The sequence below is a fragment of the Cheilinus undulatus genome, linkage group 5 (genome assembly GCF_018320785.1).
Source record: "Cheilinus undulatus linkage group 5, ASM1832078v1, whole genome shotgun sequence".
Classification (NCBI taxonomy): Eukaryota; Metazoa; Chordata; class Actinopteri; order Labriformes; family Labridae; genus Cheilinus; species Cheilinus undulatus.
Window position 1 is genome coordinate 27,466,162 of NC_054869.1, and position 27,169 is coordinate 27,493,330.

Genomic DNA, 27,169 nt, shown 5'->3' on the forward strand with positions numbered 1-27,169 from the left:
CAGATTACTTTTATGAAAATTGTAACTAATAATGGGATTACTTGAATTGTAAAACTAACGCGTTGCGTTACTCGTTACTCCAAAAAAGTAATCTGAGTACTCTAACAGATTACTTTGTAATGCGTTACCCCCAACACTACCGGTCAGACACTTTGACAAGTCTGCAACAGAATTAAAATGCAGAGCCTTTAACTTTCTTGAAGATGATCCATCAAAGGAAGGTGTGTTTTTTTTCATTCTTTTTTTCTTTTTTTGTTGGTTTTGCTATGATCACACACTTTAAAAGGCTGGCAAAACTTCATAATTGTTGCATTCAAGGATGCTTTGACTTTTGAGATAAAAGATTTGACTGCGATCAAAAGAATGACTTTTACAACATCAATGTTAGTTTTTTATTTTTTTGTTTCAATTAAAATGTGATAATATTATTCTAAATAAGTGCTTTATTTTACACTTGAAAAAGACAATAAAATAGGAGTTCATCAAATGTTAAAGAGAACAGCTGGAAAAGTCATCTGGTTGAATGAAATATGCACACATTTAATGACAGCATGCATGTAAATTAGCTTTCCTGATTCAATTATAGCTAACATTATTTTCTGGATGTTGTGGTATCCTTGAATGGCACCTCTGGGGGCATTTTTAAGACAGGCTTCATAACTGCAGCCCTTCACTGGGATAACACACCCACGTCAAAAAAGTACAGGCAGGAAATAGCTCATTGTGATGGATCACCTCTGTCAGGCAAGTTTCAAGTCTCACCAAGTTGATTTTCATATTGTGCTGAAATTAATGACTACCAAGAGCTGCCTGGGAGCTAGAAAATCAATCTGGAAACTTATGGTGTGATTCAGAGAGAGTCCAACAATAAAGAAAGTGATGGGAAAACTAATTTGAAGTGTGAGAGTGACTGTTCATATTTGTCTTTTCTGTCTCTTTTCAGGATCATATCCCAGTCCCGTACCAGCCAGACTCCAGCAGTAACCCGTCATCCACCACCTCCTCCACCCCGTCTTCTCCAGCTCCTCCTCTGCCTAGCAGTGCCACACCCCCCTCGCCCTTACATCCCTCTCCACAGTCGGCACGGCAACAGAAACAGTTCAACTTGACAGGTACAAGAATAAAAATAAAAGTAAAAGTAGTATTAGATCAAACAAGACTAGGTAAAAACCTAGTATGTTGCTGACCGCAACTATCTGGGATGCTTGTTAAAATGCCTGACTCATGCCCAGAGGGCGTCAGTGAGGCTAGTGACGTTACCTCCTCCTGCAAGTCTTTTTGCTGGGCAACTGTCCCAGTCTTCAACTTTTCAATGCTCCATTTCTCCATGGTGCTTCCTCTAAACGGTGCCCCGTTAGTGGCCATTATTAGCTGGACCAGTATGGATTGTGATTTTGTACACCTGATTACAGCACAACACTTGGATCTGAGGTGTTTTGGGTTTTTTTTACACTTACAGTTTATGTCAAAATAGCAGCGGCCATGACACCTGTAGAGACCGTCACTACCTGCCCATGGATCTCCTGTGTTTTCCTCAGGGCGTACTGTTTCTCTTTAATGACCACCCTCAGTTGTTCTGACCACAGTGGATGTGTTTGGTCCTCATACCAGCTGTGCTTCATGCTGTCACATATGCTGCCTCTAAACACCGCTCTCTGATGCTGCAGACTCAGTGTTGGTACACGTGAATAGCCACGCCTTTTATAGCCTACGCAATAATTAGTATTTTTCTCTGAACTCCTAACTTATCAGACCCACACTGCTGTGTTATGCTCTGACAGCATAGGATCATCTGATCATGCCCTCTGATCGCTGTTTTTGGGGACAATTGCAGAGTTTGAATGCTTTAAAGTGAGACTACTGTTAGCCTAGTAGCGACAGTCTGCTAGCATCGCCTATTACATTACTGAACATTTCCTCATCATTCTCCACTATATGGTCACATCCCCAGTTCATTGGTTTAGTTAGCTGGATGTGGGTGTTATCTTCGAAATGAGCCATTCTTATCACTCTGGTATGTCTTGGATTCTTTATTAGATGAGATTGTGTGGACTCCCCATTAACCCTTTGTTGTAGCCACATGCTAACTCTTCATCAGTGTGTGATCCTAACAGCGGTCGAGGTCGTAGAAAGCTATGCCGAATCAGACCGGGAGTGGAGAGAGAACATTTTTTCTGTCTGAGAAAGCTTTCAGTGTTGCTCTCTGTGCTTGTTTGGATTCAGACTCATTGTCTGGTTCAGACAGAAGCTCCGCTGCAGCTCAGTCCCCGCTAATGACAGGCCTGCTTGTTGTTAGCTGGGACACAACAACTCATTAGCTGTAACAACTAACCTGTCCCCTGTAACTGTCACATTGTCATGCCAAAGCGGGGCGGAGAAGAGTGGCATCTTCGTTTTCTTTCGCAGAAAGCTTTCTGTGTTGCTGTGATGCAGAAATGTGTTGTTCTGGCTAAGGCCGAGCTAACGTTCGGCTAGCAGCCACAAGCATTCACACAACAAGTTCCCTTTTTCATGCTTTGGCAAGATTATCACATAATCATGCCAAAGCAGCATAGCAGAGGAGTAAAAACATCTTTCTCAACATGAAAAGCTTATAGGGTTGTTTTATTCGTTGTCATACATAAATGTGGCCCAGTTCTGGTGAAACAGAGGCTAAAGCTATATCAGAGTATTTAGAGCAGTGGAGGCAGCCATTACAGGGCGTTCAGCACGAGTAAACCCTGCCCATAGAGCAACTTTGTATGGATGAGCCATACATAAATGATGTTAACTTGAGCCTAGTTAGTGGAGGCAGCCATTAGTGGCAGCATTCAGTCCAAGCAAATGTAACTCTGTAGTACATGGCTCATACAAAAGCATCACTCACTCAGATACTTACCGACCGACAGACAGACATACTCAGACACAGACATTGCCATATGTAGGGCTGCCCTCAGCGGTCAGCCAAAAAAAAACATAAAACCCACTTATGATCATGACATTTTATAGGCATTACATTTGGGAGGTTATTGGAGGGATACTTTGGGCTCACATCATCAAAGGATTATGGGAAATTGTGGTTTTGAAACCTAAAACATGCTTACCTTAAACAGATAAAGAAAAACAACAGCAAAAATACATGACCAGTAGACTTACTGGTAAAAAGGCCATGGCCCTAGTGACTCAGGCGTAACAGGATAACATGCTCCATATGACAATCCTTAGTGTTGTTAAGTTAATATATTGTCTGCCATCATAGTTCAGCACACTGTCACAAGTGGCACCAAACAAAATTGAAAAGAATTGTTTAAATTCTTCATTTTTTATCCTAATTGTAAAGTTGCTGACTCAATGGTTGAATCAAAATCAGGAATACTACATTTATGCCAAGGGAGAAATTTGGTTGTCGCAGTTGTTTATATAAAGTACTAAATAAACATTAATAAAGCAGTAAGTACAAAATGTTCAAACAATTTGAAAAAATAAAGCTATGAATTTAAAGACAAAGCATGTAAATATCTTTGCCAAAACAACCAATCAAAACAATAAAATAAGGAGAAATGATGACAAGTAGAGATGTGCTGCTCAGCCCCAATGTCCAACACTGCTTACTTGTTTTGAAATTGATACTCAATTAAATACAAAAAAATTCTCTCCATAAGGTTTATCTTTTAACTAGTAAACCATTTTTTTGTAGTTCAAGGCTGAATTTCACGTAATAAAGTACAAAAGCTGTTAAACGTGGCCTTCTTGGTTAAAACTGTGAGGACTCCCACAATGTTTGAATCATTAACCAGGAGGGCCACTTTTAACAGCTTTTTTCCTCATCCATGAAACTATAACAATGAGTTACTTTCAAATAAATACACCATATGAACAAATTCCTCAATTAAAATTGAGAGGTAAGCACCAAAGTTTGGCTGAGCCGAGCACTCCCAGCAGGTAATGGGCCTGAGACAGTGTAGGGGATGGAGTGGGGTGAAGCTCTATGTTTTGGAGAGCACTTGAATGATAATTGTGGATCAACACAAAATATGAATTAGAGACAGCAACAAAACAGCAGCTTTGAGGAACAGTTCACACTTACTTATGTCTCAGTCTTTAAAATAAGATCAAGCATTTCCTTGGCAACTACAAACGTATATGTCGTAGATAGAACATTTAATCACGAAAGTTGTCTTTAAACGTATTAAATTTATTTTAAACTTACTGGAAATTAAATTATCTTTTTAGATGCCCAGGAAATTGTGAAAATAATGGTATTTTACTGTTGATGGCATTCTTGGATTAATTGTACATCACATCTTCCTAAACAGCCTGTACACAAAGGGAAAGGCAGGCAATAAGAGTCCAAAGTCCTAACATTTATTTACATTCAACAAAAAACCTTTAATATATGTGCTGTAACTCAGAGCTTGATTTTTTGAAAATTGCATTGTCTCTTAACTAGTAAAAGTATAAAGTTTAAACTAACTGCCAGGTCACACCTCAAACTTAAACTTTTACTTTGTCTCTTCCTGCAGCATCAAGTTACTTCAAATACAAACAACAATTCATCTTCCCAGGTAAGTGCCTCCTAATTGATCATTACCCATTGCACTGAAGCTAGCCCAGGAAGACTTAAGAGGAGGAGGAGGGCTCTTTTGATGTTGTTGTCTATTTTCATCCCCTCCCCTTGGCCTTGCTTTAAGACTCTTGGCCTTTACACCCACTCATTGCCTCTCATTCGGGCCTTCTAATGATTTGTCATTGCCCAGACTTTATTTTGCCCACACTGGTTCCTCACGGTCTTTGCTCATTTGGCAGCTCATTACAGCCCAGTCTACCTGGACAGGAGTCTGAGAAAAAGAATACAATGTAATTGAGATCTGGGGAGACAGGGGTTTTTGGAAAAGTGTGAATATACAGCAGCAGTGTCTCCTGGGTTCGGATTGTTGTCTGGTTTTTCGGTTAAATTTAATCAGCCACCTCCTTGAGTTCCATAATAACACGCTCAAAACATGACCCTTTACTGCAAGCCCAATCAGTCTACATCTATAACCCTGTGTGAAGCTAATGCCACATTACGTCATACTAAATTTACTGTAGATGAAGGCTGTTCTTTTAGAAGAAAATGAAACAAAAGACATCAAATGATATCCACAAGTACAATGAAATGCATGAATTATAATTGATTTATTTAAATGGCTTTACATAACTGCTTTTTTGTGGTGTCACAATTAGGTCATGGGTATTTAATTAGAACTGGGCACCATGGCAACCAAGAAGATGACCGAAACTTTCTGTATATAACAGAATTCTCTATTCTAATTGTAGGGTGTGACAAGAGACTTGGTTTAGGAGACCAAATGAGTGAGATTTGGGCTCATGAGAATAAGATGAGATTTTATACTATTGTTTTTACTTCAGTAACAAAATATATGACTGAAATTTGTTTTCTCTCATTCAGTAAAAGACATAAAATGCAAAGATTGCAGGTCATTTTGAATGTGTCTTGTAGGGATGGGCACCGAATTTGGTACTTTTATAGGTGCCGGCCAAATTCTGTCGGTATTCCCAAGTACAGATTCATGTAAAATCAAACAGTACCATGTTTTGGTGCCTAAACAAATCCTTGTGACTGCTAGAGAGTGTAAGAGTAGTCAATTTTCCATGCCGGGTGTGAACAAAGCATTGCACTGAATCAACAAAACAAACATGACTGAGAGGAAGCAGTCGAAGGTAGCGCTCCATTTTTCAATGAGTGAGCTCGCCCACTGGAAGCGAGTCTAGAGCGCTGCGCTGTGGTGTGCAGCCCTGATCAGCAGGACGAGATCACGGGAGAACTGCAAGTTCACGTAGGAATGTCAACAGCAGACTATTTTACCTTTTGGGGTTAATTTATCATCCTTTCCAGTAGCCTATAAGTCCATGATATTATTGCCTCCTCCACTGGGTGAGTACATTAAGAAAGTAAAAGGTTAATATTTGGATTAAAGGATCTGTGGTTTTACGTAAACTTCTTTGCCTAAATGTCCTTAAAAGTTAACTTTTCCTCGTTAATGGCACCGTTGTAGCTCTGTGACCCACTGACCTCTCGGTGACCCTTTCCTCTCGCTGCAGAATAAGACGTAATGTTGATATAGTGATGATTTACGATTGGGAGTCCATACATTGTGTTGTATTTTGAAAGAACCGGATATTCTAGACTTGTGACTTCCTCTTCTGGAGCTGTCTGATTGTCAGGTATTGACGTGGTTTGGCAGTGGCCGGCGCTGAATATAAACCTGCAGCATATCTCTAACGCAGCGGAGTGAAGTGTTGGTCCAGGCATGCACCGCTGTTGGTCTGGAGCGCTGGCTGTGGAAATGCTCTGATAGACTAAAGAGGGAGTGATGTGCTCCGCGGTACGATTTGGCGGTTCGCGGTGTGTTCGCTGTAAGTGGAAATTGGAGGTGAGAAAGCAGTGTGATGATTGATGATTCAGATCGGCTCCTGCTATTTCCTGCTCGTTGGCCCCCCTCCCTCTCTCTCTCTCTCACTCTCTCTCTCTCTCTTGCACCGAATCCTCACTTTAACCAACGTGATTTTCCCGTTTATCATTTGGATATCAACCATGGAACTATACTAGATAAAGTGATAAGTTTGTTCGCTCAGTCATCTAACGGACTCAATTAAGACATGGCATGGGTTGTCTTGTGTGAGTGCAACCTAAAAGTTGCTCTCCATCTCATGAACTTGGCGCAGCTGATGCTGTATGAATCTCTCTGTCAGGATGGATCCGGAGGGATTTTGAAGGAGTAACAGAGCCACAGGCTCATCCTCACTGCTTATTTTCATCACAGAATGAAACATTTTACTACTTTCTATTAATTTTTTTTCAGTAAATACAAATAGTATGTAACAGACTAATTAGTGTGCAAGGTTCGGGTGCATGATGTTTTTTTGGATTAAAACATGCCAATGACCAGTATTTACTTATCTGGTCTTATCTGCCCTTTTTACCGGCCAATGACCAACAAATGCCACCCAACGGAAACTCAGCAACTAATGCTGTCACCATGTTGTTTATATATTTTCCACAATGCATTGTGACTGGGATGTGACAACCAATGGCAGGCTGTTCTGCTGTTGCATCATGTTTTGCCATACAGCACGTGTGCAAACTAGAAACTGGAGAAGAGAGCATGAACGACTCATAATAGAGATAAAGAGACACAGAGAGGCTAGGATATTATCCGAGTCACTGCAGACAGAAACTGCTTTAAATAATGACTCAAATTCCCAAAAGCACAGGGACAGGATATCTTCTGAAAGGGCTTTAAACCATGCTGCTACAAAAAGATACTGTTGATGTCTTGTAAGGGTATTTTCTTCAACACTTAAAATCTTTAAAGGATAAGAGAGGAAATGTCACTGTTACTTTAAGTTTGACCCTCTTTTTTGTCTTCAAGGGAGGGTTAAGACTTTCTCATCTACGGCTCGAACTTGCTTTGTAGTGTGAAGAGTGTGCTTTCTTTTGTGTGCACATCCCAGCAAGCATTAAAAGTGGCTACTGGTGCTGTTTTCTGTTGTGTGATTGGCTGTTGGATCTACTCTTATCAAGTAAAAATATCTAAACCTTCTCGGGATCATGTAAATTTTGTCAGTTTTATCCAGAGGCGGCCTCAGGATGTTTGAGGGTGAAAACAATGAAAAGGGCAGCTGCTGTATGTGACTGGGCACTATCCCACAAAAAGATGTCATGCACTGTAAATGAAATAGTTGGAGACGTGTTTACAATGAAACCTTTATTAATTTTGATTATACCTACACCTCTGTAATAAAACAGGTGATGAATTATTACCTTCGCCAAGGAGGTCATGTGATCGGCAGGGTTTGTTTGTTAGTTAGTTTGTTTGTTTGTTAGCAACACAACTCAAAAAGTTATGGACGGATTTTGATAAAATTTTCAGCAAATGTCAGAAATGGCATAAGGAAGAACTGATTAGATGTTAGTAGTGATCCAGATCACCGTCTGGATTCAGGAATTTTTTAAAGGATTCTTTACCATTAGGAGATAGGGCTAATGGTGGAGGTCTGCGCTGTTACCACTTTACACCAGGAGATGGCGAATGTGAGTAACTTCAATCCCAGCAGCATTTTTGGTTGTGTTTCTATTCAAAGTTTTGGAGTTTATAGAGTTTGAAAGACCCACGCCTGAGGAGACGAGTCGGAGCGTAGCAGAGAGAAAGACATCGAATTGTAGCGAGAAAACTCACAATGCTGGGAGGAATAGAAGAATATTCACCCTCTGCCATGACCTCCAGTTGTCCAGTGAGACCATGGGTGAGACTGTCAGTGCATCTGTTGGCACTGGCAGGAAACACTTCCACCATGACAGTCCGCCTGTAGCAAAGCCAATGCTTTGCCTCACCATGTTGCCACCCCACTGGTGAGGGAGTAATCAGCGAATGCCGTGGTGGGGGCACATGGGGACGGATCCAGGATTTTTTTTAAGGATTCATCACTATTGGGAGATAGGGCTAATGGCGAGGGTCTGCTCTCTGAGTGCTTTTCTAGTTAAATATTTGACTGCTTTTGTCACAGAAATACTTAAGTGTGGAATGAGTGCTACAAAAGATCATTTTAAGATGTAGCTTTGATTCCAATGTACATCTTTGGTATAAAAACCCTGCAGAAGTCCGTCACAGGGTTCAGAGGCACAAACAGGCTCTGAGTCACACCACTGGCCAATTTATAGCCTCAAATCCTCCTGGCTCGCTGGTCTTGGAGTAAATCCGTGCAAACATCCATGCAGACTCCACATAGAAAACAAAAGACACGTCCATCTCTGTGTGTGGCAATGATGCCAGCTCCTAATGCACCGTGCCACAAAGGGAATGCTTTTGTTTTATTTCTGTGGCTCCCACTTTGTGTTACAAATTGTAAGAGCGTGCCAACACAGACAACAAGCGAGGCAGCGAATCCTCTGATGTTTTTCAGAGGTCGATCGAGCACAACAGCTAACCTCACTCCTCTTGCATGTGGAACAGGAGGGCTGATGAATAGCAGAAAGGATTCATCATGCTGTTTCTATGTCTCAGATAATGCTGGCAGGTTGAATGTGCTGCACGTCTGGCTATGGTGATCAAACTATGTGTATTTGCTGTGCGCTCTTAAGACCCATGCTGTGACGGTGCTGCAAAGTGATATCACTTTGCTGTACATCAATATAGGAACATATTCCAAAGTGACTGCCATTTCCATACAGATTATGCCAGGAAAGAAATAAAGCAACTCGGAATAGGAATATGTGGAGGGGTTTCAATCATCCAGCATTTTTCTGCAATCAAACAAGTTTATGCATGATTTAATAGGTCTGCATAGGTATGTATATATGTAATAATAGTGTTCCAGCAATATGTCAGTTTCTCAGTGTTTACGAAGATGACATGTTGTTGTCTCTTACTCTGTCAGGCTTTAGAGGAACAGTTATTATTCCAGACCAGTGTGAAGGCCTAGAAACAGTCATTCATGAAGAAAAGGATGTGCCATATTCAGAATCAATGGAAATACAAAAGAACATGTAAAAAAAAAAATCAATTTAATTTTTGATGATAAAATGTCATAGTTATGTTAAACATGCAGCAACAAGGAAGCTAGTCTGGCCTGCCTTTGGACACAAGGGCTTAGAGAGCTATATGGATGGGTTGGGTTGTGTCAGGTTATCACCTGTACTCAGAACCTGCAGCCAAACTAAGGTTTTATCTGGAGGAAGTTATCTGGCCACATGGCTTGATTAAGAAGTTAAGTTCCATGTAGCTTCAAAGCTGCAACAGAAAACTGGCTTCCTCTACAGAAATACATCAAGTTTTTTAATTTTTCTGTAGGAAGGGACTAGTTAAAGCTGTGCTCCTATCATTTATTGATTATAGGCTTGTAATTTATATGCATGCTGCAGCTTCAACTCTTAAGCCCTTGGACACTGCCTGTAACTCTGCCCTTAGATTTATAACTGGTGAAGATGACGGCACTCATCATTGTGTCCTGTATGAGCAGGTTGGTTGGCCTTCCCTTGAAGAGAGGCATAACAAACATTGGTTTATCTACTTCTAAAACACTCGTGAAATACTACAACCACCTTACATCTTATGTTACAGTGGAGGTCAAGCATTTACATGACCCATTCTACTGCTTGATTGGCTCTTAACGTACCTTAAACTTGCACTGAACTCAGTAAAACTGCATTTTCCTTCAGTTCTCCTAGTTCATATACTGCTCTCCAAGAAACTCTAAAGACTGAAGGTATCTCCCCTCTTGCAGAGTTTAGGACCTTAATCTGTAGCCACTTTGTTTCCAACTGTAACCCTTTTGAGATAGTTCTACATTTTTATAATTGATTATATTTGTTTGTTGTTTTCTCTCGCTTCATGTTTTAATGTGCTTGTAATCAAAACAACATCGGAGATGAGGAAAACCACTGGAGCTGATTTTCTTCAGGCACCATGCTCCACTGTCTAGAGAGCAGAAACAAAACTTTATTACATGTAAAAATCCACACATGCAGCTTTGAGAAGGGGTCTCAGGTTGACATGCCTGGCATAGGCACAGGACCAGACATCTGGAAAACTGAAGTCGAAAGGGCTGGTGCAGGAGGTTCATGGGAAGTGGTACTGTTTGGTGATGACGGGGAGTAATGCTTAACTATAGCCAAGACACTTTCAGGAAGGCCAACCCAGACTCTGACAGCAGGGATGACAGAGACAAAGACACTGTGGGTCAGGCTCTAACTCAGGGCAGGAGAGATGTGTTAGAAAGTGTCCAGTTGGCCCTGCAGCTGGTGCCCGTTTGGCTCGAAGTCCAGGCTGGAGCTCAAAATATCAAAAAACTCAAATAGGCCATTTTTTCAATTTTTATTCTTTTTTTATTTAAACATTCAACAACAATCTGTCAAATGAATAGCAAGGCAATTCTTAACCTGTTTATTATTAGGTATAGCGGAAATAAACATACAAACAAATAAATAAACATGCAAGAAAAAAACTCATTAGCAAGAAGAATATGAGGGCTAGGCTGGAATTTGCTAAAAGAAAAAAAAAAAAAAGTAAAGCGATGGGCCTCAAAAATCCTGGGGGAGAGTTTTATGGATTGATGAGACAATGATGAACCTTTACCAAAGTGAAGGCTAACAGCGTATCTGTGAAACACAGTGGAAATAATGTCATGGCTTGGGCTCACATGGCATCTTCTGGGATGGGCTCATTAATCTTCATTGATGATGTAGCACATGATGGCAGCAGCAAAATGAACACAGAAACATTTTGTCTGCCAGTTTAAAGAAAGATACAACCAAACTGAATATGAGATCCTTCACCATGGAGCAAGATAATGACCCAAAACACACTGACAAACAAGAAAGGAGTTCATCAGGGGCAAGAAGTGGAAGGTTTTATACTGGACAAGTCAATCTCCAGACTTAAATACTATATAGCATGCAAAGAGTAACCCCCCAGTTATTGCAACGAAAGGATGTGCAACTAAATATATTTATTTTTACCTATTTTAAGTCTATCAAACCCAATACTTTTGCTCACCTAAAAATTTGGTGTTCCATTACAAATAACACTATCTTCTGAGATGTATATCAGATCCAGATGTTAATACCTGGAAATAAAAGCTGAAATGTTGATCTCTTGTCTCATCATTATCAAACCTAAATGTTTTCAGTCAACAGCAAAAATAAAGTAATTGGCCTTGCTGTTTCAATAATTTTGGAGAGGAGTGTTTGTTTTTGGCTATGTTTATTCAGGCATGTACATGTACTGACATTTCTTTGATGTTAATGCAGTTGTTGCAGTGCGCTTGTATCATTTGTAACCTGTTTCAGTCATTACATTTTCATCTGAGCTTTAAATTTCAACAGTTCCCCAGTATGTTGCATTTGTTTCTTAATGTAAGTTGTTTATTTTATGGTAAATGTGACACCTGACAAATTGAAATATTGCCGTTTAATTGGGACTCTCTGTCAGTGTGTTGATTGTATTACTGCTTTTGAGCCACCTGAGCAGCCACTACATGTTGCTGAAGGAGAACATGAGACTAATGAAGACATGAGACATAAGGGCTTGACAAAGTTTAATTCTGATTCCATCCTTCTTCTGTCACAGTTCCTCTAAATCCTCACTCGTTTATCCAACATTGAATGTTTTTTCTTTTAAAATCAATTTTCTGTGTGAAACTGTGTATGCTTTAACATTTAGATCATGAAGGAGACAGCCTGAGTAGCTCACCACAGAGAGAAAGAGAGTAGGAGAGCCTGTGATGTGTCCCTCTGTGTCTCTGCAGGCATGCTTTGAGTAATGGCACAAATACAGCCAATACAAAAATGTGCAAGGACTATTTTTTTGTACATCTGTCAAGATTTGCAGCCTTTTTGTCACAGAATGATTTTTTTTTCACTTTTTGTCCCCAAGGAGATGGGAGAAAAAGTTTGTGCAAAAACAAGGTCTAGGTAATTATTGCTTACCATGTGTCACACATAAAAATCGTTTAAGTTTTAATTTGTTTTTTTTTTTCTTTTGTCTTTATAGTCCCATAAGTTTAAAAGAAAAATCAAATGACATTACTGCAGCACAGTTATTCTTAAAGCCCAGGTTGTCTAGAAGAAAAGGTGTTTAGATCTTGACTGCACACCATAGGCTTGTTGTTTTACAAGCTTTTCAGACAGTAAGTCCAGATGAGACAAAATGGTTAAAAACAGCTAAGGGCTTCAAGGAATAAATAAGGAAACTTATGATAAAACTGCTGTTAAGCTTCATCCACACTTATCCCTTCACTGGCAGCCATTGTTCACAGGCTTGCAGTATAACGAAACATTGCGCCGTTCTCCTCGAGGGACACTGATTGGTCCATTCATTCTCTGATTAGGAACAAATGTTTCAGATTGAAGCTTTGCAAAATGGATCCGTCTAATGACAGATATGGAATCTCGCCAATTCTTCAGCTTTGCAAGGCTGATGATAACCACCATCAATGGACTCTAAATGGGTGAAATCAGTGAGACTTCATAAATGTTTATGTGCAGCCTTTGCTTTATTCTTCTTCATCACAGGTGCCATCTAATGTAATGTCAGAAACTTGCAAAATAAACTAATCAACCCACTTTCCAGTCTCTCAGTAGAACCTGAGTTAAATACAATGCCATACAATAAAGTATGATGTGATAGGATATGGTAAGATGTGGTTTATGTTTTTGTCTTCTTGGGGAAATTTGTCCTGGATTCTAAAGCAACACACCCATTCTATCTTCCTATAAAATAATTGCATTAATTAATGAAAATTAGAGGTTCTATCATTATTGGCTTAATACTTTGCTGTCTTTCAGTAGAAACACAGTTTTATACAATGCCATGCAATAAGATATGTACAATACAAGTCCTCTCAGGGAAACTTACCTGGATCCCAATGCTGCACACTCTTCGCTGCCCCCATTCTGTATTTGTATAAAGTAGTCGCATTAATCAATGAAAATCAGAGTTCTATCATTATTGGCTGAATACAAAAGAAATTTAAGGAACAAAATGAAGCTGGACTATATGAATAGATGTTTACCTGAAATGGTTTCTGATTATGATCTTGTGTGTTGAATGAGCCAATTTTTCCAAGGGCATTTGAGGCTATTGTTTAACTTTAAAAGGGGATTGTGGCTCCTTGTTCCATTATGAACAAGTCCAGATAAATTTTGATCCAGTTCTTCTAGCTTGTATCTCCCTTAAAAACACACAGACAGCTTTTTTTAAATCCCTGCCAAAACATATTTAAGTGTGAAACTAATTTTCTCCTATTCATTGTCACTCTAATACCTCCAGATGTTGCACCAGAAGCTCCTCCAAGCAGAGCACCACAGGTCATCCTGCACCCTGTCCTGTCTGAACCAGGGTGAGTACAATCTATTACATAAACCATATGTCTGCCTTTAAAGAAATTAAGGAGCTACTTCTGATCCTCATCAGGCTCATGCCTCCTCTGAGTAATCCTCCTCTACTCTGCATGCTCTCTCATCCTCTCCTCCCTCATCTCCTCTTCTTTACTGGCTGCTGGTCAGAGGCCAAGTCAGACTCATTGGAGCACGGATATTTGGGTGACAATTTCAATGCGAGGGCCGGCGTGACGAATACTCAGAGACTAATGTTAGCATGGCCTTTAGTTCATGCTACACTTGGGATGCCAACTGGATTTTCAGTGGCTCTGTGAGGAAGCCAGTGGTTATGGGAAAACAACCGGAAGAGGAGGAGGAGTGATGAGATGCCTTTCGACCCAGATGTTCATTAGATTAGGATGTCAATCCATCACGAGAAAAAAGCAAGAGGATGGTGGTCAATTGTGATGAAATATAGACTGTACCCTTAAATGAATGAAAATGGTTAAATCAATAGCAAATAATGTCACTGGTAATTTAATTTTCATAATAGCAACATGGTCTTTGAACAGGGCCTAGATTAGGGAAATGGAATGTTTTTTTAATTGAAGAACATAAAACGGTTTTGTACATAAGAGTACAAAATACATATCTGTGTTTGCTATCACATTTCTGCAGCTGCTGAAAGCTTTAAGAAAAAATGCAAACATGGAAAATGATATCTGAAAATAATAAGAATCTGTAAAAAGAACCATAATGAAGGGGTTTTTGTGTGCTTAATAATGGAAGTGCTGGAGGTGTACAGCTTCATTCAGTACCATACCATTCATGATGTAATATGAAGATTCATTTTTGTTTTTTCAGGTTAAAGCCAGAGTCTGCAATTTGTGCACAGTTTGTGAGAAAGACATGTCAGAATACGTATTGCTGCTGCAGTGTAGGCAGTTAGTCTCTATGGGGAGAAAAGTGATGATTTCTTTTTTAAACAGATCCCTTTACCAGCAGATATTGGGCTATATAGGGATCTATTTTTCTTTATCTTTGTTTTTTCTATTGGGTATGTGAATGTGTATCCACAGGGTCCACTTTGCTAAACCCTCTACGGACAATAAATATCTGTTTAGCTCAAAGTGAAGCAATTATTTTGTTTTCAAGCTTCAACAATTACAGCGCTCATGTGGCCTAAATGGCTAAGACCTTGGATTTATATTTGTTGTTTTCTAACACAATAGTCATGGTGAAATCTTTAGCAAATTGGTAAAGCCTGTACAGTAGCAGACTAGAAACTTGTGTAGAAACATAGGGAAATGATTCACTTTTTTAAAGCATCAATAAAATAAACTATCTGTTGAGGCATAGCGGCAGAGAATGACTGAAGTTTCTTGAAAACACAAGATGTGAGCATTAGGATGATTATTTTAGTTCCCTACTTCTAGAAGCTATGGAATACAGAGAGTTGGTCTCACTCAATGTCCCTTGTTCTTCTTAGTGACTCAGGGCACACTTATAGTAGGTAGGACCAGTTTGTTTGACCATTCTGAGTTCTCCGAACTGCTCTGAAGCAAGATACGCCTCCTTGGCCCTAGCAAAGTATGATTTGGTGATGCACAAGGACACAAGCGTGTTGAGCAACGTGCACATGATGTTTAATCGATATGACTGTTCCTCTTGACAATCATTTTTAAACAATGGTGGAGTGCTGGAGGGCTGTAAAATGACTCAAAATAAGCCATAAAGTGAAAAAGGACCTGTTATGTTTTCGCATCTTGCAAATTGCATTTCATCTTATGACGTGATGATGCGTCCGTGTTGAGGCCTGGTGGGCTTGGAAAAGTGTGAGTGCAGACCAGACTGGAGAGGGTGGACAAGCATGTTTCAGCACAGTATGAGGCAGCAGGGCCTAAAGTGAGTGCATCCTTAGCTGTGTTCAGACCAGGGATTCTTTTTGGATCATTGCTTCAAAAAGCATGTCACACAAACACCCTGCTGACTGGCTGGTCATTAAACCGCCTCCTACACGTTTACAGATGGTATGTGGGACAAGCTTTGAAATCAAAATAAAAGCCTCATAAGTGTTTCCCAAACATACTTGATGTCATCATGGTTAGTTTTTACCACGCTGTTTGTCCAAGTGAACTTTTTTTAAGCTGAGTTTTAACTGGCAATTTAATGGTATAAAAAGGGGGTCTTAAGCCATGATTGGCAGATCTGTTGACATATAGCTCCTGCTGTGTTGTGAGGACCACATAGGTAGGTTTAAGAAGAAATGGTGGAAGAAAATTTAAAAAAATACTAAAATAAAGAGTCAGTGAACTTTATAAAACTGAGTTACTGCTTGGAAACTGTTCTGCTGAGAACTGTATAGCCAAATGACTGGTGTTTGATTGTTTATCAGGAAGTTTAATGTGTTATATGAGGACATAAATACTGCAGCTCCACCAGCTGATCTTTGCTGTGCAAACTTTGACTTCAGATGACATCATGAACTACAGTATATGAAGTGATATTTTAGCTTTACTTTAATGCAGTAGGATGAGGCCAAGATGCACTCTCCATATAAAGTCAATGGTTAAAACTTTTGAAAAGACAAAAACATTCTCATACTGTTTGTTTGAAGGAGCTAATTGAACATAAAAAGAATTCTTGGTAAACACAAAGTAAACTCATCAGTGACTACTGACCTTTGACTGAGTCCACAGATTTACAGAGTGCTTTCATGCCTGCCATTGTAATCTGCATAATTACAGTGCCTATGAAAAGCATTTACCCCCTTGGATGTTTGACTGATTTTATAAACCAATCATGATCTATATAATTTGGCTTTTTGACAAAAAAAAAAAAAAACAAGTCTTACAAGTCTTTCAGGGTCGGCTGCCAAGGAGCATCCCCACAGAATGATGCTGCCGCCACTGTGTTTCACAGTGGAGATGGTGTGTTTGTGGTGATATGCAATGTTTGGTGTCCTTCCAAAAATAGCATCTTATCTGATGGCCAAAAAGCACCATTTTGGTCTCATCAGACCAAAGAACTGTCTTCCACTTGGCAATGGAGTCTCCCACATGCTTTTTGGCAAACTGTAGCCAAGATTGAATGAGTTTTCTTTAACAGTGGCTTTTTCTGCCACTCTCCCATAAAACGTTGACTGGTGAAGAACCTGTGAAACAGTTGTTGTTTGTAGAGTCTCTCCCATCTCAGCTGCTGAAGTTTGTAACTCCTTCAGAGTAGTCATAGGTGTCTTGGTTGACTTTCTCCCTAGTCTCCTTGCACGGTCACTCAGTTTGTGAGGATGGCCTGGTCTAGGCAGATTTAAGCATGTGACATATTCCCTCCATTTCTTGATAATGGATTTGATAAAAGGGTATGTTTAGTGCCTTGTTTTTTGTATCCAACCCCTGACTTATACTTTTTCAATAACCTTTTCTCTGAGTTTCTCTTGGGGTGTTCTTTTGTCTTCATGGTGTAATTGAAAACTGACTGTGTTTCACAGACACGTTCACTGCACTCAAGTGATTCCCATTTCACTAATTGTGAGACTACTGGCACCAATTGGCTGGACCCCTTTTGAATTACGTCAGTCACTTTAAAGGAGTGGATATTTATGCAATCACATATTTTACCCTTTATAATTTTTATAATTTACATCACTTTGTAGAAATATGTTTTCACTTTGTCATTAAATAGGTTTTTGTTTTTTTTTTTGTTTTTTGGTCAAAAAAGCCACATTATATTGACCAGGATTGATTTACAAAATCAATAAAAGGGTTAAACATCCAAGGGGGTACATGAAGCATAATTGTATTTAGTGGGAGATGCAGGATATTATATAGTATTACCCTTCTGCAGCAGTGTCGTCATTGCCCTTAATTGTTACAGCCTGACCAAACAGTCAGCAATCAGTTCTTTTTATAGTCAAGAAATGCTAACAACATGTTTAAATATCCTTTGATAAAAGCATGTACAGAGTTTAAAGAGAAAGCCTAGGTTCACAGAGGCAAATAAACAGCTTCTGGTTACCTGGTTTCTCTGACTCCTACATTTTTTTTTTTTTTTTTATCAAGCAGCTTACTATGAAAAAGTCTAGGGGTATGGGGTTGGCTCAGTGGTACAGTCAGGGGTTCAATCCCCAGCTTCTGCAGCCACCTGCTGATGTGTTCTTGTGCAAGACACCTAACCTGAAATTGCTCCCACTGCTGTGTTCCTGGTGTATGGATTTACATATGTGGGATTAGCTAACACTGATGGCCACTCTGCATAGCAGCCTCCACAACCAGCATGTAAATGCTCTGAGTAGTCAGACATTTAGAAAATCTCTATACAAGCTCAATTGCACTTACCATTTTTACCGCAACTTGTTGCAAAGTACATACATCTTTGCAGCCATGCAACATGAGACAATCTTCCAATGTGAGGTCTGCTCTTATTTTCCTCTACAAGGTCAGTGTCACCATACTATTTCTCTGTTTTTTCCTCTCACAGTCTCTGCCAAATCAATAAACCATTGAACCTTTGAAACCCACATTTCGCTGATTTGATTCAAGGTATTGTCCCTCCTTCCCCACATCTTTGTATGCTCTTGCAGTGGCAGCTGGCACATTTCTTTGGCCTTAATGACCTCACTCTGGGGTTAATTAGGGCCTGTCTCAGACCCCAACACCCGGCAGGTACCCCTCATTAGAGCTGGTGTTAGTGGCCCCCAGCTCCACAGGAATCACATAAATGTATCCAGTAACTCACCTGTGGTCTCTGCCAAGAGTCTAGGATTATCGTGAACCCATGTTAATATACCACAGAGAGACTGAGAGAGGTGATGTGCTGATGTTACACAGCCAGTTATCTGGACGGAGGGGGACTGGTTAAAGAGGAGCCAAACTGTGTAGGTGACTGTGTACATGCTGGGGTCAGAATTTAATAGGGGCTCAGGGCACAGATGCACTTTAAAGTTCATTTAGTGGAGATGAATGTACATTTAGGTCTGTACATATCTATTTATTTAGCTTTCAAAAGCCTGTTGGCTTTTATTTACAAAATATAAGCCTGTAGTCCAGTAATCAAGGCAGGGAAATGAGAAGTGATTATTCCGAAAGAACATTAAGTGTTGATTAAGCCAAAAAAATTCTGAAGAAAAGGACAGCTTCATGGACATGCAAAAATCTGTCCATTAAAACTACACACAATTTTAAAGATAATTGTACTTGCTATTGGAAATGAAAGAGGGGAAATGTAATAGTTATCTCATGTGACTGTGACTCCAATCACTGATTCATTTTGGTGTGAAAACATTTCTGATTATATAAAATGAAAGAAGCAGAAAAGTAAAATTTGCTGATCAGAGTGTAACTCATACAAATAGCAATTAAATGGACTCAGAACTCTCGAAGGAAGAAGGGATTCTGCAGAGAAACTCTTGTTGTTGTAGTCCAAGGAAAATGCACCAGTCGTAGACTGATCACCTGCTGTTTGAAGACAGTTTTAAGACCTTACAGTTGCTGCACTATGCTAAGGAAACCATTTTGTGTGTGTGTGTGTGTGATTATTGCTACTTTGAATTGAATTCCTTTGGAAAAAGACAGTCACCTGGGGTTACAAACAGAAACTCTTTTTACAGGTGGAAACCTTGAGCAGAACCAGACTGGTGTTGACCAGCCACCTGTTGAAGCTGTGTTAGGGGGTGGAGGGGAATGTATGATGAGAGACAGACAACATTTATGGTTACAAATCTTTGAGTCCTTTTGACTATTAGGCTACAATTGAAGTGTTTGCCTGTAACGTACGTCCTTGTTCCCCTCCAGTCCCGTTGATGGCAGTATACTCCTCTAACAAAGTTCTCAAATGCCAGTTAAGACTTACAGAAGAAGAAATCCCAAAGCCTGACCTGATATTGACATGTTTAGGGAAATTAAGATAGTTTATGTATCCCAACCTCATGATAGGACAGCACACAACACGAGAGATATAATTAGACAGATAAAAAGATAAGACAGAATATGATAGGACAAGAATTGACAAGATATGATACAATACAGTACGATATGACAAGATAGTACAGGACAAGAAAAGTATGATCTGACAGAACTGGAAATCACACAATAGGATAGGATATGGTATGGTACCATACAACATGAGACAATATAAAGACACAACTATCTTGTAATGTCTTGGACTCCAATGCTGCACACATTTAACTGCAAAAACAACAGTCAACAAATGGAAATGCACATGAAAACCAAAACAACAATGCACAATACTCATATTGCAAGATCTGCATGAAAGTCATGATTTAAAATGGTAAAAAAGGTAAGAACACCATTGGACAGTGTTAACATAACTGGGTGTTAACCCTGCCCTCCTTAGACATCAATAAAAAGGCTTTTTTAGACAGTCATCTGCAAATACCAGTGGCCAACATTGAAATCTCTCATGAGTCCACTGGAACAAATGGATTATTGGCCTTTAAAATATAATTACCTACTTGTGAAAGATGAATTGATCTTATGTTATTACCCACGCCGATGAAATCGGCAGGGGGTTAGGTAAAGGGTTCCGTATCTTTCTTTATTTCTTTTTATGTGTACAAGATAACTCGACAACGGAAGTCGGATCTTCACCAAACTTTCAGGGAACATTGGGATAGTGACAGGGAAGAATCGATTAGATTTTGGTGATGATCCACTTACCCATTCAGTTTTTCTTGGACTTCAAATTTTGAACACCATAGTAGTCAATGGGAGCGTGAGTTCCTCGGTGGCGCTGCTTCAGTGTGGGTCTGCCGCCTCAGACGGCCATTCTAGTTACTAATGATTTTTCTCTCCACTTGTCTTTTTCTGTATTTTAGGCATGAGGGAAACCCTTTACTCCAAATCGAAGTTGAGCCTACATCAGATGTGAGTCCTTTTGTTACCTTTGAGAGTAGTTGAGTTGATAATTTTTTGTGTTGTTTTATTTCTCCACATGTTTATCAGTGGCGCTACTGTGAAATAACAACAAATTTAAAAGCACCACCATGCTAGCTGCAGTCAGCTGCATTGTTCTCTTGTTAAGCCTTACTGTGCTCTCTCTGAGAATCCTCCATGTGAATCACGTGTCAAAGATGGGAGGGAAGTAATATGTACTTCTTCATTGATAGTCGTCACTGTCCCTGCATGAATAATGTATATTTAGAGAAAAATGTGATGTAGAGTTCTCTGAATAATATACCAGCAGGACTCTCTGAATAGGTCATTTCCACTCCTGCGGTCCATTACAGTTCAAATGAAATAATAATAAATAAGACAGTTTCCCCCCTAGTTGTGTTTTTTTTATGAATTCATTTTCTTTTCTCTTGGGGTATATACACAGTATTAAAAATATAGATGCTGCTTTACACAAATGTGAAATTTAAGAATGTTTATACTGTTTTATATATTTTGGATTTTTTTGTCTTTAAAAATGTGTTTCCATAGCCTGCTGGGTCTAAATTGAACTAACATTTTATTTTTGATAAAACTAACATTGTAAAATTGTTATTTACATCTGAACAAACAAACAAAAACATAGACAGCATTCACTACAATGAAATGTTAGAAATAATTGATGTTTTGATATAATTTCTGATCATTTTCTTTGAAATGCTTTATAGGAATTAAACATTACTCTCTTAATTATGTAACTCAAATGTATAATAATTAAATTGCAATCCAGGGCAAGGTAGTCAGCAGAATCATCTGAAAACCCCTTTTTTATAAGGAAGGTTTAACAGCTGCTGAATGGCATGTGCCATTTTTGTAGGGTATTAAGCACCCCCTTTCATGTTTTATTTGGATATTTCTAATCCCCAGATTAAACAAGCTATATATCTGTGAAATTTGGGTCCACAGTCAGACATAAGGCATTCATACTATGATTATTTACAGAACGAGGAATGCAACGATGAGGACTCTGGAGACGAGTTTGAGGAGATGAACCTGTCGCTCCTGTCTGCTCGTAACTTCCCGCGCAAAGCCAGCCAGACCAGCATCTTCCTGCAGGAATGGGACATCCCATTTGAGCAGCTGGAGATCGGGGAGATGATTGGAAAGGGGCGCTTTGGCAAAGTTTTCCATGGGCGCTGGCATGGTGAGGTGGCCATCCGCTTGATTGACATCGAACGAGACAATGAGGACCAGCTGAAGGCCTTCAAGAGGGAGGTGATGGCTTACAGAAACACACGCCATGAGAACGTAGTGCTGTTTATGGGAGCCTGTATGAGTCCACCACACCTGGCCATTATCACCAGGTAAGGACAAAGGATGGAACAGGCTGTGCTACAGTTACAAGGAATGTGTATTGATCATTTTTTACATAAATACTTTTTCTATAGCTTCAATACACACTCCTCTAAACAAATAAAACAACTGCATTTTTAATGTATAAAAAAGTGTAAAAAGTCAATACAAGAAATCAAAACTGTATAATATGTTGTTAAAGTGAGGGCTGATAAAGTAAAACACTTGTGTTTAGCCTGAAAGGCATTATTGTAAGCTTTGTGTAAATTCAGCAGCACACATCATAAAGTTCAGATGGCATTTATTGAAATACGTAATTAAGAATATTATGACTGTTTTCATTAAGTAATGAGAGGGAGTATAGGGAGGTAGGGCAACAGTGCATCTCTACTTGTTTGTGGAGGCAGTTAGGCACTGGGGGGCCATCATAGGTAGAATCAGCATTGTCACTACCTGGAGCTTGCATGTATGGAGCCTGGGTCTGTTGAAGGTGGTGATAATGTTTGGGCTGTGATGGCCATGTGGTAGACAAGATAAGACAAAGAATGTCTGTGTGCTGCATAATGGACTTTGAGATCGTACATAGAGGGTGTTGGCTCTGGGATGCAGGAGCTCACTGTACATTGGACTAAAACAAAACTCCAGTGAATGGAAATTTAGTGTCATAGATAATGGCATGAATTATCAGAAAATTCCAGGTAATTAAGTATTCCAAGCCAAGGGGAATGGGCCAAAATTGTATGGGATACAATATATGGACAAAAGAATTGGCCACCTGACCATTACACCAACAGGGAGTGTGATGCCATTGTATTCAAATACATGTACTTTAGCTGCCCCCCACTGTTATAACTATAACAGCCTCTATTTTTCTCATAAGGCTTTCAAGATGATTTTTGATGGTTTCTGTGGTAATTCTTGTCCTGTCATTCGGCAGAGTGTTTATGAGGTCAGGCACCGATGTTGGACAAAAAGGCTGTGCTCGCAATCTCTGTTCCAGTTCATCCCAAAGGTGCTTGATGTGGTTGAGGCCATGTCTTTATAGTCCTTACTTTGTGCACTGGAGCACAGTCATGTTGGAATAGAAAAGGGCCTTCCCCAACCTGTTGCAACAGAGTTGGAAGCATAGCATTGTCTCAAATGTCTTGGTATGCTGAAGTATTAAGGTTGCCCTTTACTGGAGATAAGGGACCTAGCCCAAACTGTGAAAAACAGCCCTATACCATTATCCCTCCTCCATAGAACTTCACAGTTGGTACAGTGCATTGAGGCAGGTGACATTCTCTCAGCAACTTGGACTTGGTGATGTGAGGTTTTGCATGCTGCTGCTCAGCCATGGAAACCCATTTCATGAAGCTTCCCGCTGCACAGTTTTTGTGCTTACATTAATACCAGGGGAAATTCAGAACTCTTCAGCTATGGAATCAGCAGAGCGTTGGCAACTTTTACACACGTGTCTTAGCAGACGTTGGCCTTGCTTTGTGATTTGACGTAATCTTCGCCTTGTAGCTTAGTTGCTGTAGTTCCTAGATGTTTCCCTTTCTAACAATGTCACTTACAGTCGACTGTGGAATATCCAACAGGGATGAAATTTCATGAATTGCTTATTGCAAAGGTGGCATCAATCACAATACCACACTTGAAGTCACTGAGCTCTTCTGAACGACCCATTTTTTATCACAAATGTATGTAAATGGAGACTGCATCGCTCCTAATGGTGACATAATGTATGAAAGGCCTAACTCCTTCCTTTGATCGGAGTGAGTCCTTTTTACCTGCTTCTTCACCTCTAGCTTTGAGCTGCCTCTCCCTTTTTCCTGTCCAACATCCCTTAAACTAACTTGAATGGATCCTTTGTATAACCTTTAAAAAAGACTTCATATATTTGATGGATAAATTAGTCTTGTTTTCCTTACTTCCTGTTTGCAGTCTCCAACAGGTTGGCCCATGTTTTAATAAATCTGTTGTTTGTCTTTGAATTACAAGTGTATTTTCCCACTGTTTGCAGCTGTTCAGAAAGCTTGTCCCTATCCCCTAGGACTCCTTTCAGATCAGTCATCCAGTCCCCCTGAGATGAGGAGGCTAAAGTGGCTGACAGAGGAGATGGTAGAGGTTATGATAAAAACAAGCTGTTACTGTGGTAGAATGGGTTAACAAGCTACACCCACATCCTCTGCTGTATTTGTCTGAAGTTCCACAGAACAAAAAGTTCTGCCGTGTCTTCAAAAATCCTAATTATTTCATGCATTAGTGCTCTGTAAATTTTTGTAATGCAGTGGTATTTTCTACTGTTTTTCAAGGAAGACACAAATGTGCTCTACACAAGGAAAAATACGTTGTTTAAACTAATTAGCACAGCTCATGATGTTCAAAAGAAAATAATTCACATATTTGCCACTCTCCCACTGTCAAACACAGGCTGTGAACAAAGAAGGACGTGTTCTTCAAGAATAATAATTTACCCCTTTGTTTTCTCTTTTCTATTTTTGTTTAACATAAAACATTAGCAATTTCTTCTCTTTATTGTTTGCTGAGAAATAAAAGAGGATGAAAATAATTTCTATGCTGGATTTAAACTTGAATAAAGCTCCAAGAAACAAAGCTAACTGTAGCACTTCATTCCAACATAGTTCAGCGTAAATATCTCAGAAAGATTGACTGATTAATTGAGAAGCGTGATTGCATTTGATTCCGGCTGAAACTGTCGTGAGAGCAGGCACGAATGTCTCTGATTACTGAAAGAATAGCAAAATAACTGAGCAACAGGTGGCTTTGTTTTCCACCAACACACAGCCTAGACTGCTTTTTCATAAAAGGAAACTCGCATGCAATCTTTCTGACAGGCATGCATCCCCGAGTATATATGATGAAAAAGCCATAAGATGAAACATAAGTGTGGTTGATTGGTTTATTAAGGGTGAGGCTTTCAAGAAACATACATTTTCACTGCAATCATTTTTTATTGAAGCTTTCATTTTCCAGCAGTAACTATGGATTGATTTTCCAAGCTTATAAGATATGGACATCTCTGGTGTCAGTGCATCAAAGCATCTATGGATGTAGCTCAATTTATTGATTTTACTATGTATGACTTGGGAGAGGTGAGTGACTTCACTAGCTTCTCATTTGAGGACTCCATTAAACAGAGTATACCAATGTAGTCAGCCATCAGCCACAAATGACTCCCATAAAGACTTCCTTTCCTTTTACTGTTTCACTGTTTAGCCCAACTAGCAGCTTAAGAAGCAAAATTCTCTCTTTCTCTCTCTATCACACAAACAGCATTGCCATTCTTGTCAGCTGGAGGTCAGCGGATAGGAATATTCCCTGCTCATTTAATTCCATGGGGGTCTTGAGTTGTATGACCAAAATACCAAACATGTCAGAATTCCTTCTGATCTGTCAGGGGAAGCTGGTCGGGCCCTGGATGGGTCTTGTTTGGGTGTTGTATCTCTCTGTACAGGACAAACGTTGCATGATCGAAATTTCAAAGTGAGCTGTGCGACCGAAAATTCATGGCTGGATCAGACGAAGTTTGCACAGTGTACGCCCAGCTCTACTGACAAATTTTCAATTTCCTTACAGTTAAATGATAATTGACAAATAAGGTTAGAGTGTGCTAAATCTGTTGTTCATTTTGTAAAACACATCATGTTTTCTTTTAATAAATTAAAAGTAATCTTATTTAACAGCCCTGGTAGAATGTAAGATTTGTCAAGTTTGTTCATTGGAGAACAACATTTTCTTGTCTTTTCTCTCTTCCCTCATGAAAATGAGGGATTAGGAGGAGGTAGAGCCCCCATGCACCTGACTAAGCTCTCTCTTTACACCTTTCTTATCTTTATGTTTTCTCATGTCCTCTTTTCAGTCTGGCATGTAATGTTGGTGCTAAGAAAAGTTGTCTTTTTGTGGTTGAAAAAATGAGTTGCGCTAAGTTAGGAAGAATCAGCATTGTCAGTACCTGGAGATTGAATGTACTGAGCCCTGAGAAGGGTGGCTCAGGAGTCCTCTGGAGGTGTTGTGGAACTAACATAACGAAACAACGGCAAAGGGGGGTTTTACTTGTCAACCCTGGTGAAGCGGCTTTTTTGCTGCCAACTGGTCTGCATGGTTGACTTGTGGGGGGCAGTGTTAAGGGCTTAACTGGTTTTAGGGATTTCTTTCCTAACCCATCCCTAACCCTAAACATAAAACAGGCATTATTCCTACTAGAATACAGCCCCTTCTAAGTGCTTATGTAGAATCTGTAATATAGATTATTTAATGAAGTGCTTTCTATGTGTCCTTGCCTTGGCTTATCCACATCCTTTTTATCTGAGGTACTGCAGAAATTGCTCTTATGTGTACATACAGGCATCAACAGAAGTGAGAGTAAAGCCATGAACTCCTGTGTTGAAAAAGCCTCAGGGAGAAGAGCTACTCAAAATGCAATGGCTGTCAGGTCAACATCAGAGATGAATATGCATGAACTGTTGGCTTCAGGTCTTTTGTCGGTCACCTGTGTGGCACAGTCGGAGTTGAGGGCTTCAGGTGTGAGGCAGGAGGTGGTTGTACGGATCATCTATTAATACACTATTGCAATGGCACCCCTCCAGTGATGTGACACCAACTCAGAGTGGTGTAGTGGTTTAACAATTTAACCATGACGTGAAGTGGGACCACATGCTTTAGCTCAGAATGATGAGATTGGATTTTCAGGAGTATTTAAAACTGCATCAGCTCACTGAACGAGCATCTTCAGGTTAGGTCTGGGTTTTGGTTAGCAGTGCAACAGCAATCTCCAGTGTTTAAGATCAAGTCAAATCAGAATGTCCATTTGAGGCTGGCTGCAAAAACCAAGGCAATGCCATTGCCGCCCATGTACCCATACCCACAGTAGAAATAAACAACTTTATACCTAATATTTTTAGATCATACCAAGGCCAACAGTTATTTATATATTTGTATAATTAGGAGAGTTGCATTCAGGCACATTTTAGTCTTCAGGCCTGCCTCAACTCCAGTTCTTTCTCTGTTCCTTGGTAGGTTATGCAAAAGTAAGACTGAGACGGTATTGCAGTGTGGCAGCTGC

At 39.7% G+C, this 27,169-nt stretch overlaps 1 protein-coding gene across 1 annotated transcript in view; it reads left to right on the forward strand.

The window, feature by feature from the left end:
* The window catches only part of ksr2 (kinase suppressor of ras 2), a 180,262-nt gene that overhangs the window by 134,095 nt on the left and 18,998 nt on the right, over positions 1-27,169 (forward strand). The window contains exons 12-16 of the mRNA XM_041786621.1: positions 944-1,112; positions 4,503-4,544; positions 13,809-13,878; positions 20,691-20,739; positions 21,748-22,109. Coding sequence (XP_041642555.1) covers positions 944-1,112; positions 4,503-4,544; positions 13,809-13,878; positions 20,691-20,739; positions 21,748-22,109 — 692 coding nt within the window. The remainder of the gene's footprint in view (positions 1-943; positions 1,113-4,502; positions 4,545-13,808; positions 13,879-20,690; positions 20,740-21,747; positions 22,110-27,169) is intronic.